This window comes from Phoca vitulina, unplaced genomic scaffold (genome assembly GCF_004348235.1).
Source record: "Phoca vitulina isolate PV1807 unplaced genomic scaffold, GSC_HSeal_1.0 scaffold7, whole genome shotgun sequence".
Classification (NCBI taxonomy): domain Eukaryota; kingdom Metazoa; phylum Chordata; class Mammalia; order Carnivora; family Phocidae; genus Phoca; species Phoca vitulina.
Genome location: NW_022589710.1, coordinates 24,992,392 through 25,008,675, shown reverse-complemented (window position 1 = coordinate 25,008,675; position 16,284 = coordinate 24,992,392). Strand labels below are relative to the sequence as shown.

At 42.8% G+C, this 16,284-nt stretch overlaps 1 protein-coding gene across 9 annotated transcripts in view; it reads left to right on the top strand.

Moving 5' to 3' along the window:
- Positions 1–1,532: 1,532 nt before the first annotated feature.
- Positions 1,533–16,284, top strand: part of TRIM9 (tripartite motif containing 9) — a 110,423-nt gene continuing 95,671 nt past the window's right edge. Inside the window, exon 1 of one of the 9 annotated variants that reach the window (XM_032405093.1) lies at positions 1,533–2,930. In XM_032405093.1, coding sequence (XP_032260984.1) covers positions 2,109–2,930 — 822 coding nt within the window. In that variant the 5' untranslated portion in view covers positions 1,533–2,108. The remainder of the gene's footprint in view (positions 2,931–16,284) is intronic. The other 8 variants (XM_032405096.1, XM_032405092.1, XM_032405094.1 and 5 more) reach the window with 8 other exon arrangements.

Genomic DNA, 16,284 nt, shown 5'->3' with positions numbered 1-16,284 from the left:
CAAAAATCCTGGAAAGGATTTTTATGTATTTTTATATATTAAATTATGCATGGTACTGACAATTTTTTCTAACAGTTTCTCAACAACTAACTATTTGGTATTAGCGAATTCTCTTGGGACCCATAAATTGGATACATCCTGCAGATACAGATAATGTTCCAAGTCCACATGAAGAAATTATATGGCTGTAAACAGAGTACATATGCCTTTGGATGCTCTGGACTTAGCTAGTTAAAAACCAGATTAAAAAGAAATCATATAGCATTTGTGGTTAGCATAACTTTAAATAACAATGAGAACCCCCCCACACAATAATCAAGTGCTGTTTTCATTGCAACTGAGGAAGGTTTTGGAAAGATAATCTAGTTTATTGGACTATTTCTCCAAGGGCAGGATTATGGGCCATTTTTTACTGGGCAATAAAATGCTTTTAAACTGTAAATGTTGCTGCATATAATCAAGTTATCTCTTTTTTGGAAGATGAAAAATGGAAGATTTCTTAGACCTTGGAAAGAGTTTTTGCCATTTATTTATGAATCACTCAGCAAAAGGCAGTCATGTACTATTTCAAATAAGCTGCTATCTCAGAATGTCACTGTCACTTGACTCAAAGATTTTTCTTTCTTTTTTGGGGGGGGGCGGGGAGGGAGTTCCTCCTCCTACATCATCAAGTCAACAATTCTGTGGGCAAGGGACAGGACAAGATATTTTCATCAATATTTGGAGACAGAGAAGAAGGGTGCTTAATATATGAGGACTAACACTAGATCTCGCCCCCATCCCCCTACCTGCACCCCTCCACCAGCACCATCACCCCACGCACTTCACTGGAGGAAACAGAAAAAAACCACCATTCTGAAGCTGTGGTAAATGCTCAGGCCACGTGACACTGAATAATGCTGTTTGGATTCAAACACTGAGACTCCGCAGTGACACAGTGATTCATCTGCAGCTAGTTTACTAAACTGTGGGCACTGAGAAATAGGCAACCCATATTGAGCCAAAGGTACTGCTGGCCTCGCGAAAGCTCAGCCAGGTGCTGAGAGTAGGGTGACAGCACAGCTTTGGGAGGAAGGGAGAGTGAAGAGGGGAGAGAGGCACGTTCACACCATAAGGTTCACACCGCGCCATGAGAAAGCCTCTGGGCCGAGCCTGAATTTAAAGCGGGAAATTAAGGGGCAGAGATTTTAACTAATATACTGAACCTTTACATCGGTCACCTAGCTTCAATCTACAGCAACACTAAGAAATTGGCATTATTAATCCCCTCTTAGACCCGAGGGACTGAGGGTGAAAGAAGCAAAGAGGCTCTTCCTGGGACTTAATGCCCGGCGCGCCAGACTCCCAGGAGGGGGGGAGCGCCCGGGGCGGGCTGCACCGCGGTCCTGGAGGGGAGAAAAGCCCGGCTGCGGCACAAAAACCGAGGCCTGGGTGAGGCGCCAGCCCAAGCTGCCAGCAGCGGAAGGAGAAGGGGGGTCTCGCAGGCGCGCGGCCCTCGCCCGTGGTAGGTCGGTGCGGAGACCAGAGCTGGAAGCCAAACGCAGTTGGCGAGAAGCACCAGCCCCCTCCGCCGGCCTACTCGCTGCGGGGAGGGGTTTCTCACGCCCCCTGCTCCTGGGTGACTGCACCAGAGGTCGGAAGAAAGCGGGGCGAGGGATGAGTCATCCCGCCTAATTCCTCCTTCCCGGTCCCTCGCCTCCGCACGCCGGCCCCCTCCCGAGATCGAGCAGCCGGGAGCGAAGACTCGCTTATCCTCAGAGTCCGCTACCAAACCCGCTGTGGCCTGCAGAAGAGAGGAGAAGGACGGGGCGTGTGGCCAATGAGAGCTTCGCCCTCTCGCTGCCGGCCAATGGGCCGCTGTTTACAGGGTAGGGCGGGACTCGAAGGGGGGCGGTCCCGGGCTGGCGCGCGGCGTCGCGGTCCCGTGGCTCACAGAGAGAGTGGCTCGGAGACAGAGCGCCTCACAGGGAGTCGGCGCCTAAGCGACGCGGGAAGGCGCCACCGCTGCCGCCGCTGGCCAAGGTGCTGGAGACGACAGGCCGGTCGACCGCTTCGCCAGCTCAGGCACCCGTTGCAGCTGCCGCGGCTTCGCTCCCAGCCCGGTCCTCATGGAAGAGATGGAAGAAGAGTTAAAATGCCCTGTGTGCGGCTCCTTCTATCGGGAGCCCATCATCCTGCCCTGCTCTCACAATTTATGTCAAGCGTGCGCCCGCAACATCCTGGTACAGACCCCGGAGTCTGAATCCCCCCAGAGCCGTCGGGCCTCGGGCTCCGGGGTCTCCGACTATGACTATCTGGACCTGGACAAGATGAGCCTGTACAGCGAAGCGGACAGCGGCTATGGTTCCTACGGGGGTTTCGCCAGTGCCCCCACTACCCCGTGCCAGAAGTCCCCCAATGGCGTCCGCGTGTTCCCCCCCGCTATGCCGCCACCGGCCACCCACCTGTCACCGGCCTTGGCCCCGGTGCCCCGCAACTCCTGTATCACCTGCCCCCAGTGCCACCGCAGCCTCATACTGGATGACCGGGGGCTCCGCGGCTTCCCCAAGAACCGCGTCCTGGAAGGGGTAATTGACCGCTACCAGCAGAGCAAAGCCGCAGCCCTCAAGTGCCAGCTCTGCGAGAAGGCGCCTAAGGAGGCCACCGTCATGTGCGAACAGTGCGATGTCTTCTACTGCGATCCGTGCCGCCTGCGCTGCCACCCGCCCCGAGGGCCCCTAGCCAAGCACCGCCTGGTACCCCCGGCCCAGGGCCGCGTGAGCCGGCGGCTGAGCCCGCGCAAGGTCTCCACCTGCACAGATCACGAGCTGGAGAACCACAGCATGTATTGCGTGCAGTGCAAGATGCCTGTGTGCTACCAGTGCTTGGAGGAGGGCAAACACTCCAGCCATGAAGTCAAAGCTCTGGGGGCCATGTGGAAACTGCACAAGGTGAGTCCTAAGAAAACCCACTCCTAACTCCCCTCGCCTCCGATCCTCCGGTTTTGCAGCAGACGGTCTCCCTATTGCGCACAGTGCATCCCAGTGGGGGTGCAATGCAGGTTCTCCTGTATCTGCTTCCCCCGTCTGGTGCACTGCAGAAGCGCAGGGGGACCTTAAACCGAGGGCAGGGGAGTTGAATACCCCAGAGAGTTGTTGCGGGGATGCCTGAGAACCTGTCTCCCCGGGAGCACTGCCTAGCACGGGGCGTCCCCGCTCCGCGGCGGAGGCGCAGCCTGCGGTCGCCGCCGGGGTACTGGAAAGCGCTGCGGAGCTGGGCAGAGGCACGCCAGTGCCCGGGGCTGCCAGGAACGCTCCAGGGCAGATCCGGCTGCGGTCCCCAGGGACGAAGTGGGGGCGGTGGGGCGGCGCGAAACGCCAAAGGCTGGAGCTGCGGGGTAGGCGGGCGCTGTGACTCGCGGCGGAGGCGGGGAGAACTCCGCGGGTGGAATACTGATGAGTCCGCCCTGGCCCAGACCCGGAGTCCGCGCTGGAGCGGATGCGGGACCGGGTGCTTTGCTCGCAGGTGGCGGAGGTGGTGCAGCCGAGGAAAAAAGAATCCTGTGGTCGCCACGGCAACAAGGCTTGATGGCTGCGGGTCCTGACCCCCGCCCCCCCCCCCCCGGGGCTAGGGACCTGGGGCTGAAGTAGCAGGCCAGAGGTTTCTGTGTGGTCTAGGCCTGAAAGCTAGGCAGATGTGTATCCCAGGGTAACCCCATCCTCCCAACCACCACACACGAATTTGTCCAGGATTCAACCCTTTTCCTCTTTCAGTAGTTGTCTTTGAAAGCTTTGAGGCACCTGTTACCACCAGATTTACCTTTCTGGTCTCTTTTGATGGCACCTCCACCAAAGCCAGCTTCAAGAAAGGTGCCTTTAACAACGTTTAGGTAAGCCACTCCTCTGCTCAGAATCCTCCAATTGTCCCCCACATTTCTTAGACGGTCCCTAGAATGGTCCACTAGGACCTGCTTGACCTGTTCACGTTTGGCCTCATCGACCTCATTTCGTCCCACTCATTCCCTTTGCTCCAGCTGCACTGTCCCTCAACCAACATCAGACACCTTCCGGCCCCCGGGCCTTTGCATTGGATGTTCTTTACGCTTGGGACAGTCTAACCCAATAAATACCTTGTATTCGAATGGCTCACTCTCTTGCCTCCTTAGATTGTTGCTCAGATGTCACCTTTGCAGTGAGACCCTTCTGAACACAGTTGCTGCCTCTAGTCTCAGACACCCCTAAGTGGCATGCTATGTATTTTAATTATCATGTTACTTTTGTATTTATCTATTGCTCCTCTCCACACATACTAGAAAATAAACTTCATGAGGAAAAAGATCTTTATAATATTATGCCCACCCTGCTTAGAAGAAAGGGAACCACTCTTGAGGAGATGTGTATAAATTTCACTTATAATTTTTAAATAATTTGCTTGGTTGGGATGCAAAGGGTAAGGCAGCGATTCAGGATTATTGTGGAGATTTTCTTCACATCATTGAGTTGCAAGCCCAAGGATCAGGTAGGGCAGTAAAGATGATGTTCAGGCCTCAGCTATGCCCCACTAAGGGTTTCCCAGCATTTCTTGGAGACTAGAAAGGCTAGTCTCTGAGAGAGACCATGGGGTTCAGGCTGGAACATTGATATTTTATTTACAGCAAGAAAAGAAATAAGATATCACCTTTTTTCAGCAATCGAGGTTTTCTCAATTTAGTCTTAATTGAATGTGACCCGTGTTTATGGTTATTTGGGTTCTCACATATAACCTATTAAATCTTATTCGTACTGATGGAGATTTAAGTCAGCACAAATTTGAGCCCTACTAGGCATATGCATCTATTTTTGAAGCAATTTCAATTTAACTTTTTTAAAATGATATTTTATTTTGAAAGTTTTCAAAACTTGAGTTCATGGCCAATTTTTTCCTTCATGTTATGATTTCACTCTTAAACTGCTAACTATAGGCTATGTTAAGTTACCTTTCAAAACTATCCTTGGAACTAAGAAATTAATCACCCTGACTGAAAAAAGAACTTAAGAGTCACACACTAATTAGGATGGTCAAACCACAGCATAATTTTTCTGTGAAGAGTCTATACGTTTTCCATTAAAACCAAAAGCAACCTTTTAATCTTTGTCAAGCCCTGTATAGATTTGAAATGTTAAATCGTTCATTTTATGGGTAATGGAAATTGTGAGTGGACACTGGTGTGGACTGGGTTGAAATTTGGATGTCTGTTAAAAAACCAATAATGTCAAAGCCCTTGAGACATGACATAAGTAAGCTAGAAAAGGAAGGTTGGTTTGTTGGAAAAAAAAAAAAAAACATTTCTTCTCTGATCTTTTGCACACTTTTTCCAAAATAGTGACTAGGTATAATTTTTGTTCAGTCAATATCAGAATTATTAAACTGCCAAAAAAAAAATAAGGCAGAAAGATGAGAGATTTTAACATTTGCTTACTGTCTTAGGTGAACAACAAATATTACTCCCCCATCTTATCTTCTTAATAAAGTAGTTAATGTGTTAACGCTGGATTTTCTCATATAGTCTATTTATGTTCTGTTTCCACAACAGCTCATGGGCCAGAATTTCTATGCCCCTCAAAACATAAGAGAGCAAAGAATTACATTAACTAGTTTCCCCAAAGTTGGGCAGTAAGTTATCAACACACATTATTACTAGACCTGAAAGTTTTCATTAATGTTCTACCATATTAATTAGTCATTTCTAGGGATAAAAAAATTCTGTGAATAAGTATTTCCCTCAAGCTCTAAGTCATCATCTTACACATTTAAGACAAAATGGCTGAAATTTATTTTTAAAGAGGTTTTAAAAACAACTGGTTGAAATTCACTAGTTGTCAGTTGACCAAATTAAAATACTTCTTACACATATATGACTTTCAAAATCCATGAAAAGTAATACTGCATCAGGTAGCCATATAAGACAAATACCTGGTAACAGTTCTCATTTAGTAGGAGCACTTGCTATATTCCTTTATCCAATTTAGTTTGGTATAAAGAATTGCTACAAAAAAAAAATCATTTTGTAGATACTTTCAAATAGGCAATTGGAACCATTATTACTATTCTGTAATTTTAGCAATTCACATTTCTAAATCTAACATTATCCTTAAATTCCTGGTGTGTTTTATCAATCTCTGAATCAGTACATTTGAAACCATTCTGTTGTATTTGTGCTATTGAGCAAAGATTTTCTTTTCCTTTCTGTACTAACCACTCTGAATCTTGTGTCAAATGTTATTTTTCTCTTAGAAGATTTGCAATTTAAGGAACATTTTATTTTTTAAAGATTTTATTTATTTATTTTAGAGAAAGAGCTAGGATGTGGGAGTGGGGGCGGGAAGCAGTGGGGGAGGGAGAGGGACAAGCAGACTCCCACCCTGAATGCAGCACCCCTGGCAGGACCCAGTGCCACGACCCTGAGATCATGACCTGAGCCTAAACCAAGAGTCACTGCTCAACCGACTGAGCCACTCAGGTGCCCCAGCGACATTTTAAAATAAACTTTATCAGTTATGCTTTCATTTTCAAAGTATTCTGAAAAAAATATCTGCTTTGTAGTATGTTGGTATCTTATCAAATATTTATGTAGCAAAGTGTTATTTAATGTAACCAAAATGGTATTTGGTTAACTATCAGCAGTAAACACAATATAATCTAGATGTTCCTATGATAAATATAACAGGTAGCAGATCTTCATGATTTTTTTAATATTTTTTAAATTTACATCTGGTACAGTCAGAACATTCTGTGCACAGTGGTACAAATATTAAGGAGAATGTATCAGAGGAGTCAGTTGTTCCTCTTTGTACTGAGGCATAATACAAAGAGCTAGATGACAGGGGATCCCATTCCAGACCTGATGCTGCCACTGACTTCCATTCTTCCTACACACAAATCTATATTTGTGGAAATATTTTGAAAAAATAATTTAAATGTGTGTAACTTACTCATTTCAGTTTGGCACAAGAGAAAGCTTTATATAAAACAGAATTGTCTCACTAGTCAACAATTATTTCATAAAACCTCTTTTATGGGATATTTTGCTTGCTCCTTTCAGAGCACAGAGTGCAGTAAAAGGCTACTCTTGAAGGTGCCCCAGAAGGGTGAGCCATAGCCTCATGAGTCCAGAGAATATTCAGTTGAAGTAAGCTCATGGAATAAAAACACTACACAAAGATTTATTTATATATTAAACAAAGGCATTTTGTTTTTCAGTAGTGATGCTAAAATGCTAGTTGATATCACTCAGTTTTTTCAGATTCTCCAGTGAAGACAGTGTTATATCCCTCTGAAGTAGCAGAAATTGTTCTTCCCGTATATACCATGAAACGATGCTATTAATTGAAATTTCAGGTCAAGTCACAGTTTGCATAAAGAGAAAGTTATCATAGCTACCTGTTATTGACCAATAAGAATAATGCACAGTCAAAAATTATCCTTACTTTCAGTACAGTAAATTCTCTCATCTAAGTATTTCTCAAAATGTGTGTGTGCATATAACTCAACCTTGGCTCAGAGGAGGATAGAACCCATTACATGGTAAAAAAGTAAGAACAAGATAGTTCTAAATAATATTGTTATCAATTTTATCAGGGACTCTTGGTTATAAGGAACAGAAAACCCACTCAAGTGATCTCAGAGGATTTCGTGGGGAATGAAACAAATCAACTCTCAAGGAAAGCAGAACTGGAAAGCTAGAAACTAAGTTTATTTTCTGTTATCAGTCAGGTTGGACTAAGTTATGCTACAGTAACAATTTCCTAATCTCAGTGAATTACAACAGTAAGTAATTTCTCACTCCCCTCAATGCCCACTGAGAATCAGCTGTGGCCCTTCTCCACATCTTCCTATTCTTGAACTTCAGCTGAAAGAGCATGTTTGGAACATGCCAACCTTATGATAGAGGGAGGAGAACAAAACAGAACTACTCAATGGTACTTCAAGTTTCTATTCAGATGTGGTGTGTCATTTCTGCTTATATTGATTGGCTAGAATAAGTCATGTGGCCATGCCTCCGTGATGCAAGGAATACACTCTTCCCACAGAGAGAGGCACCAGATAAAGACCCTGTAGTGGGGGCTAGAGAATATTTTGAACAAATAATACAATGTGCCACATGTTTAACTCTCTTACCTGTGCTTCTATCTCTTGCAATGGGCCTCTTTGGCCTGCACAAGACCTGACGGACTCTTCCAGCCCCAAGACAGCATGACATTTCAGTGCAAGTGTCCACTGTCATCTAACTACAGTGTCTCTTCACATTTTCAACTTTAGAGAAAGAATCTGATAGGCTCAGCTTGCGTCAGGTAATGACTGATGACTGTCTGGGCCATGACCCCACCCCTTTGGTGAGGTGGATATAGACTAGGCTGAGACAAGTGAGGCACTCACCTCAGGGGCAAAACTTAATGGGGCACCAAAACTCAGTAATCAAGATAAAAAAATACTGTAATGCAATATCTTAAAAAATAAAAATGAATGCAAGAAATCCATGATCAACAAAATGTCAACATTTTAAATAAAGGCAAGATCACTAACAGTGCCATGCTGAGCCATATTGGACCCTGAGTCAAAAGGAAAAATCAATAATATCGGTCCCATCTTTGTTTAAAATTTTAACCTTTGTTCCTCATAGAATCTTTGCATTGATTTTTGTTTTTAAAAAATACCACAGGGGCGCCTGGGTGGCTCAGTTGTTAAGTGTCTGCCTTCGGCTCAGGTCATGATCCCGGGGTCCTGGGATCGAGCCTCGCATCGGGCTCCCTGCTCAGCAGGAAGCCTGCTTCTCCCTCTCCCACTCCCCCTGCTTGTGTTCCTGCTCTCACTGTGTCTCTCTCTGTCAAATAAATGGGTAAAATCTTAAAAAAAAAAAAAAAATACCACATTAAAATAGTATTGATGTTGATTCCTGAGGTTTTTGGCACTCCCTTAAATTCCACATCTGAGGAGAGTGCCTCACTCCCCTCCCCCCAGTCCCAGTCCTGAGGGACAGAGTCACTTGGTACAACACCTGGCTCCCAGTTTACTGTTTAGCTCGAGAAAAGCTCCAGGCAGAATGCTTCAGAGAGCAGCGGGGGCAGGGAGGCACTGACCAGCATTCTGGTACGGTCTCAGAGGAAGCCATGCTGGGTGCAGAAGAAAGCCCTTTTGCTCTACTTGGATCTTCTGCGTTTTAGCCACAGCACTAATTTCTTGAGCTGCTTTGACAGTGAAGCAATAGAGTTGATGATGATGAAAAAAAGGACAGAAAAGTATAGAGAACACTGAGAGCTGGAGCTCAGTGCTTGCTCTCCCTAGCAATGCTCCAGCACCAAGTGGTTTGTGTTGTTATCTCTGTCGCATACTCTGGTGAACGTGGTCATGTCAGAGCAAAGCAGTCCCTCATTTTGCTTATGTTTGAGTGGAGGAAGGAGGACAGAAGGTGTCATAACATGATTTCGTATTCACTTTGGGTACGAAATCATGTGGTTGGGCTGGGAGTGGGAGAAAAATAAAACCGCATAGCTTCCTGTCAGTAATATTATCTGTTTATTAGAAGGAAAGAAGAGCGTTAGTAACCATGGAGTTCAATGTTTTGTGTTTTTTGTCTTTTGGCTTCATACCAGCAGTGCTCTTCTTGCTCTAGTTAAATGTTTCCCTCCCCACCATATTCCTGCCTCTGCCCAGTACCTGTGATTCTGGTGGGCTGCCAATCCAGCGCCCTGCCTTACCTGGCCAAGCAGGAGGGCATGGGACATAGGCCTGGCCAATTGTCATACCCTATCCCTCTGGCCAAAGTGATTAATTTAAAAGATTAGCACGTAACTCAAGCCAGTCCAATCTGAGTCTTTTTCTGAGGTTTATATATACGACTCAGGGACAGAGGAGTCTTGCTTTCCTCTGGGTGTGCTGCAGTTGGAATAATAGAAGCCAGGAGCTCTCTGTGTCCATGCCGCTTCCTCCTACCACCACACCAGTAGAAGAAAATAAGGCAACCCACAGAAATACAGAGCTGAGAAGTGGAGAGAGAATTCTGAGAACAGTATTTGAGCCTCTGGAACACATCATGAGTGAGGCCAGCTACCCCCTCCTGCCTTTTGAGTTACTCGAGTCAATAAACATCCCCACCTTTTTTGCTTTAGCTAGTTTGTATCGGCTACTTTCAACTGAGAGGTCCTCACTTATAAAAGTATATGAATTAACACATGTGAACATTTGTATTTGAAGATATTCATTCTAGATATTGTCTCTAGAATACTATACTTAGAAGGCTGCATTCTGATGCCAAAAAAACCCCCCAAAAAACAAAAAACAAATGGAAAGCAGTTTCAATTCGATGAAGCAGAAATCATATGATATTTAATCTAATGCTGTTTACCCGTTCACTAACAGTGTAGCCTGTACTAGCTTATTGAGCAATAGTCTGGACAGGGAGGTTCTGAAGTCAAACTTCTGCCAATAATCAATTTTATTTGTTTTCAAAGGCAGGAAACCTCTGAAGACATACATCTTGCTTTGACCTGTTCTCTAGGTCAGAATTCCTCAAACTGTGTTCCCACGAAGTTTCCATACTTAAATAATTTTGTAACTCTCCACTCTAAACCTGTTCCTGGTGGTTCCCATTGTACATTATTATATCAATGTACTGATCCATTCTGCAGCAAAGAAACCTGCTTGATTTAATCTAGAATTTTCTAAACTTATTTGACTTTGGAAACTATTTTTTATTTATTTATTTTCTCATTTTTCCCCAGCTTTATTGAGATATCACTGACATATAACATATGTAAGTTAAAGGTGTACAAAGTGATGATTTGATACGTGTGTATATTGTGAAATGATTGCCACAATAAGGTTTGTTAGCACCTCCATCCCCTCACATAATTACCTTTTTTGTATGTGTGTGGAGATAACTTTTAAGAATTACACTCCTAACTTTCAAGTACATAATACTGTGTTGTAAATTATAGTCACCATGTTGTATATTAGATCTCTAGAACTTATTCGTCTTACAGCTGGAAATTTGTACTCTTTGACCAACATCTTTCATTTCCCCAATCCTCAGCCCCGGACAACCACCATTCTATTCTCTATTTCTTTGGGTTCAGCTTTTTTAGATTCCACATGTAAGTGAGAACATATAGTATTGGTCTTTCTCTGACTTATTTTACTTAGCATAATGCCCTCCAGGTCCATCCATGATGTTGCAAAAGGCAGAATTTAAAGGAAATTCTTTAAATTCTTTAAAATTTATGGCTGAATAATATTCCTCTGTGTGCGTATGTGTGTGTGTGTGTGTGTACCAAATTTTCTTTATCCATTCATCTGCTGATGGACACTTAAGCTGTAGAAACTTTTTTTTTAGTGCTAAATGAGTTTGGGAAACACTATTCTAGACAATGATTAGCTAATAAGTCAGTAAGAAAGTAAGCATTCTTAATTTCTGGTGTATGGAGTAGACTACTCTAAAACTCCAGCCTGTGGATAAATGTCCCAAGTAAGACTATCTTTAAATCTTATGTTAATCCTTAAAACAAGTATTAAAAGTTAAATTTATGTTATTCTTTGAATATTAAAGCCAAAAATAGAGGTAAAAGCAATTAATATAAGTTTTGTAGTGTTTATATACATATGTTCAATATATGTTGCTTCCCATTTTATTGTAAATAACTGAAAAAAATAGTTTAGGCATCCGTAATACTAATGTAATATAATTAGAATTAACTGCTTTGATCCATTTTTGACTATTTTTAGGCATTGTGTACATGATGCCAAATGACTTATTTGATTGGGTTTGCCATTAAATTGTGGTAGGTAGAAATAGATTGCTTTTAAACTACTTATTAAAACAAAAAAGATGATTTAGCTTGAAGGTTAAAACTCTACAGGTGCTCCTGTGACAGCATATCACAACAATTTATGAAAGTTAAAAGAGCAGTGCTTTGCCTGTTACATTCCAGGCTTTGCTAATATTTTCAAAATGACATCTGGAGTCAGTTTGTAACCTTGGAAGAAGAGTTAGTGATAAAATGGCCCCCAGTAGTGTACCTAGATTATTAGAGACGATCCAGGTTTTGTCAGCAGCATGTCTAATGTCCCCCAAAAGACATCTCAAAGCCAAAAACACTTCTCCGGGGTGTTCTCGCAAGCAGTTTCTTCCCAACCTTAAACCAGACCCTTATCTTAAACTGAGAACTATCTCAGAGTGAAATTATTCAGAAAAACCCAAGCAGAATGCCCAGAATGCACTTGACACATCATCAGGGAAATCATCACAATTTCACTTCACTTTGGTTTAGCCCTGGCTTTGCCATCTTTTTAACTTGTGTGGCTTATGGTGCAGCATTTTGGCCATGGATCCAGCCATAGTCCCATCTGCCTGTCTAAGTTACCTCTTCTTTCTTGACCTGCATGGCCTTCCAGGTTCCCCGCGGAGCCCTCTCCCTGTCCACCAGCCCTGCCCTCCAGCATTTTCTTAAACTAGACCTTCAGATCAACTGAGCCAACCTCACCAGCCTCGCAGCAGACCAGCCTGCCGAGGGAAGCTGAGTGCTGCTCCCTGTTCCCCCATAGTCACTCCTGCACCAGCGGCACTCCACCCCAGCTGGGTTGAATGAGAGACACATTTTTTTCTTAACTGTAGAAAGAGAGTTTTCTTCATTTTGACTCACTCATTTTATGCTGACAAATCAAGAACACTTGTCTTGAGTTTCTAGTCATGAATAAATAAGCATCACTGACTTTTCCCTCTTCCTCAACATGCCTGTCCCTAAAGACTCACCTACCCATGGTCTCAGTTCCTTGCACCTGAATATCTGAAACAGATCGGGTCATTCTCAGTCCCATTCCCTTTCACAATGTGTTCCCAAACTTTCTTCTATCTTCTGTCCACCCATCTCCTTAGCTCCCATCTCTGAGTTCCAACACTGAGCATCCCCCACTGTACTATAATTGCATATGTTAGAATCTTCCACTGGACCCTACGAACTCAAAGTCATAGATTATTTCTTATCTACCTTTGTTTCCTCCATTAATGCTCTCAGTAGATGTTTAAAAAGGTTTAATGAAGAAAAGAGTCAGTAAGAAGATTAATGATTAGCAAATAGTCCACTATTTTAAATTTCTCATATTAGCCTGATAATTATGGTTAAATTTGAAAGCCTTCAATTTTATACTTTTGTTAAAAACTTACTGAGAACTTACTACATGCCAGGAACTGTTCTAAGCTGTTTCCAGGCACTTTCTCATTTAATCTTCAGAATTCACACACATTCCTGAGAAAACTGGGGCACAGACAGATCGTAAAGTCATACTGGTTGTAAGAGGCAGAGCCAAGGTTTGAATCCAGGCTGTCTGACTCCAGAGTTCACAGATTGAACCGCTATTCTGTCCTACTGTCTGATAATCACAGGAAATGCATGACCTAGAAAGCACTGTTTTATGGTCCTATAAATTATAATGGCATAACAAGTAAACTGAGTTCCATTAGTTCTCATGCATGAAAATTACTGAAAAATTAAGTCATTTGTCCCCTAAGTTTCCTTGTGACAAAATAAATTTAAAGAGGAAAATATGGGGCAGAGGGAAGTGAAAGACAAGTAGGTTGAATATTCCATAGACCAGATCCTCGGAGGCACACTGGGTAGGGCAGATTCCCTTGGGAGGGGTCTGTCCTGCCTCCTTGTCAGAGCCTGTCAAGCAGCAGATACGCAGTGCGGTTCTATCAGCTCAGCCATTGATTTATTGTCCTCTTGTAACAAAATCACCATCTTAAAATTTATAGACAGAAATGACATAAAAGTTTAGGTTGAGGGTTTTCTTTTGCATTTTCAGCATCTTTATTTCTGCAGATCTACAACATTTATAAGTCTATCTTGGAAAGCACAAAAATATGTTGAAACCCATAAAAAAGTATCTGTTCTGTTTACTTTCCATTTTTTTCTTGGGCCTTTTGCTGAGGTGGTTAAAAGAAAATACATACATTCCTTTTCAAGAATATATGCCTGGGCCGCCTTTTCCATAAATACAAAAAGGAATATGTGAATTGGAAAAGCCTATTGTTTAAGAATGGGTTTAAGCACTGCCAAATAAAGTTTGTTTTTCATAAGCCTTGCATAGAACCAGAACTGTGTGTTTTATACTCAGAGCTCTGCTCAAAGAAGAAACTGTTCCTTAAAGAATTAGCTTTGGAAGGAGAATGCTAAACATTGTTCTTTGGTGTGGGAATAGCCACCTTCTGTCATTAGCCAGTACACATAGATGGTTAATTCTCATCTACTGCTGATTTATTCATGTGAAGCTGACTTTCCAGCCAGATAGTATCAATTCCGCTTTATTGAGATTTTTGTTCATCCTCTCTTTACTCTTACTTTGCTTGCAGCTTGCATTTTAAGAAGCAACTGTTGGATACCAAATACTTACTTCTCTCTCCCATGCTCCAGGAAAAGCCGAGGAGAGGGCCCTGTTGCTCTGACCCATGCTGTACATCAGCCTAAGACATTATCGAATCTCTGAAAAAGCAGGTTGCAGAGGGAAGTAAATGTGAATATAGGGGATCAAACATTTTCTACCTAAGTCAGCTCTTCTTCATAGGCTTTTTGATTTTGTAGGGAGCAAATGCTTGGAAGGTCAAACATATACAGGCTCAACTACAATTACAACTCACCCAAAGCCAAAGGGAAATAACTCTATAATATAATCTACCATTTTTTATTGTCTGTACTGTAATTTCTTATCATCGCTACAAACAACCAACAGCTGATTTTCCTATGGATATGTGTAGTACATTACACAGTGCTTCTGCTGATGTTTCTGCCATCACCCAGACACACCAGTTCACGATAAAATGGATAACATGATAAAATGGTGTTGCCTCTGCCGTCCCACTCCTACATATATGAAATGGGATCCCAAGAGCATCAGTCACATCAAATCAAACGTAAAATCGGACTCCCATCCAATCTAATAAATCTTACATGGTGCAGATAAATCTATGGTGCTTTTAACAAGCAGTTGTTATTGATTTCATTGACCATCAATCATCTGGCCCAGAGTTAGCAAGGAAATATGATGAAGAGCTTTCAGCACACAATCAATACAGTGTGAAGAAGCTTGATGTTTACATTCAACTCATGTTATCTGGCTACCTTCTGCCATTGTGGAAGTAAATCTGCCATTAGTGGAGCTAAAATATTGTTCAGTATTAAATAAAATTTTCTCTACTTTCTACTTTGGAAACAAGAGGTATGGAAATACAGAAATTTGGATAAGCACTAGATTTCCAGGCTGGCTTCAACAAGCATGATAAGCAAGGGTACTGAGTGTAACTACCATTCTGTTAGTGTTCAAAAGTAGCACCTTTACACCTAGACTTAGGACATGGATTTCTTAACTGACTGAGCCACCCAGGCGCCCCAGGACATGGATTTCTGATTGCTCCGGTCACTGCATATAAAAGTGTTGTGAAAAAATTTGAGTTGATAGTGAGGTCCCGTTATGTACATATGAAACATAATAGTAAATATTGGTGTTAATTGGCAAATCAACACAAATATTTTGCATTAATTTTAAAAACCATCAAACCAAAGAGAAAATTCATGCTGCTGGCATTGATAACATCCTTGATTCTTGATTTCCAAAGAGGCTGCACCATCTTACATTCCTACCAGCAATAGATGAAGGTTCTAATTTCTCCATATTTTCACCAACACAATAACACTTGTTATTATCTGTCTTTTTGTCTAGAGCCATCTTAATGGTTGCTAAGGGAGGGCTCATATGGTTTTGATTTGCAGTTCTCTCATGACTAGTGATATTAAACATCTTTTCATGTGCTTATTGGCTGTTTTTGTATCTTTTTTAGAGAAATGTCTATTCAAATCCTTTGCCATTTTTAGTTGGGTTATTTCTCCTTTATTGTTGAGTTGTAAGAGATCTTTTATATATTCTGGACACTTATTCACTCATTTAAAATGGAAGGGACAGAGATGTAGACTTCTTTTCTCTTGGAAACACAGAAAATAAAAAACAGACACGTAGCTGAGTGTGAGGAAAAAGTTGTCAAGGCTGGCCCACCACGACCTACTGGTAATTTCTTGCCCAATAACCTCATCAGCCAGTTCTGAGGCAGAGCTCAGATAAGCTCTACTAGAAGTGATTCCTGATGAATAGGATACATGGGAAAGTCCAAAAGTTGGAGGAGGAAATAATTTGGTTATCAAGGTACCTGGATATGGTGGCTGTGCTTCCTCCTTAACTTGAGTTACCCTTCTGCCAACTTTGGTGATAGGGTTTATTTCAGTG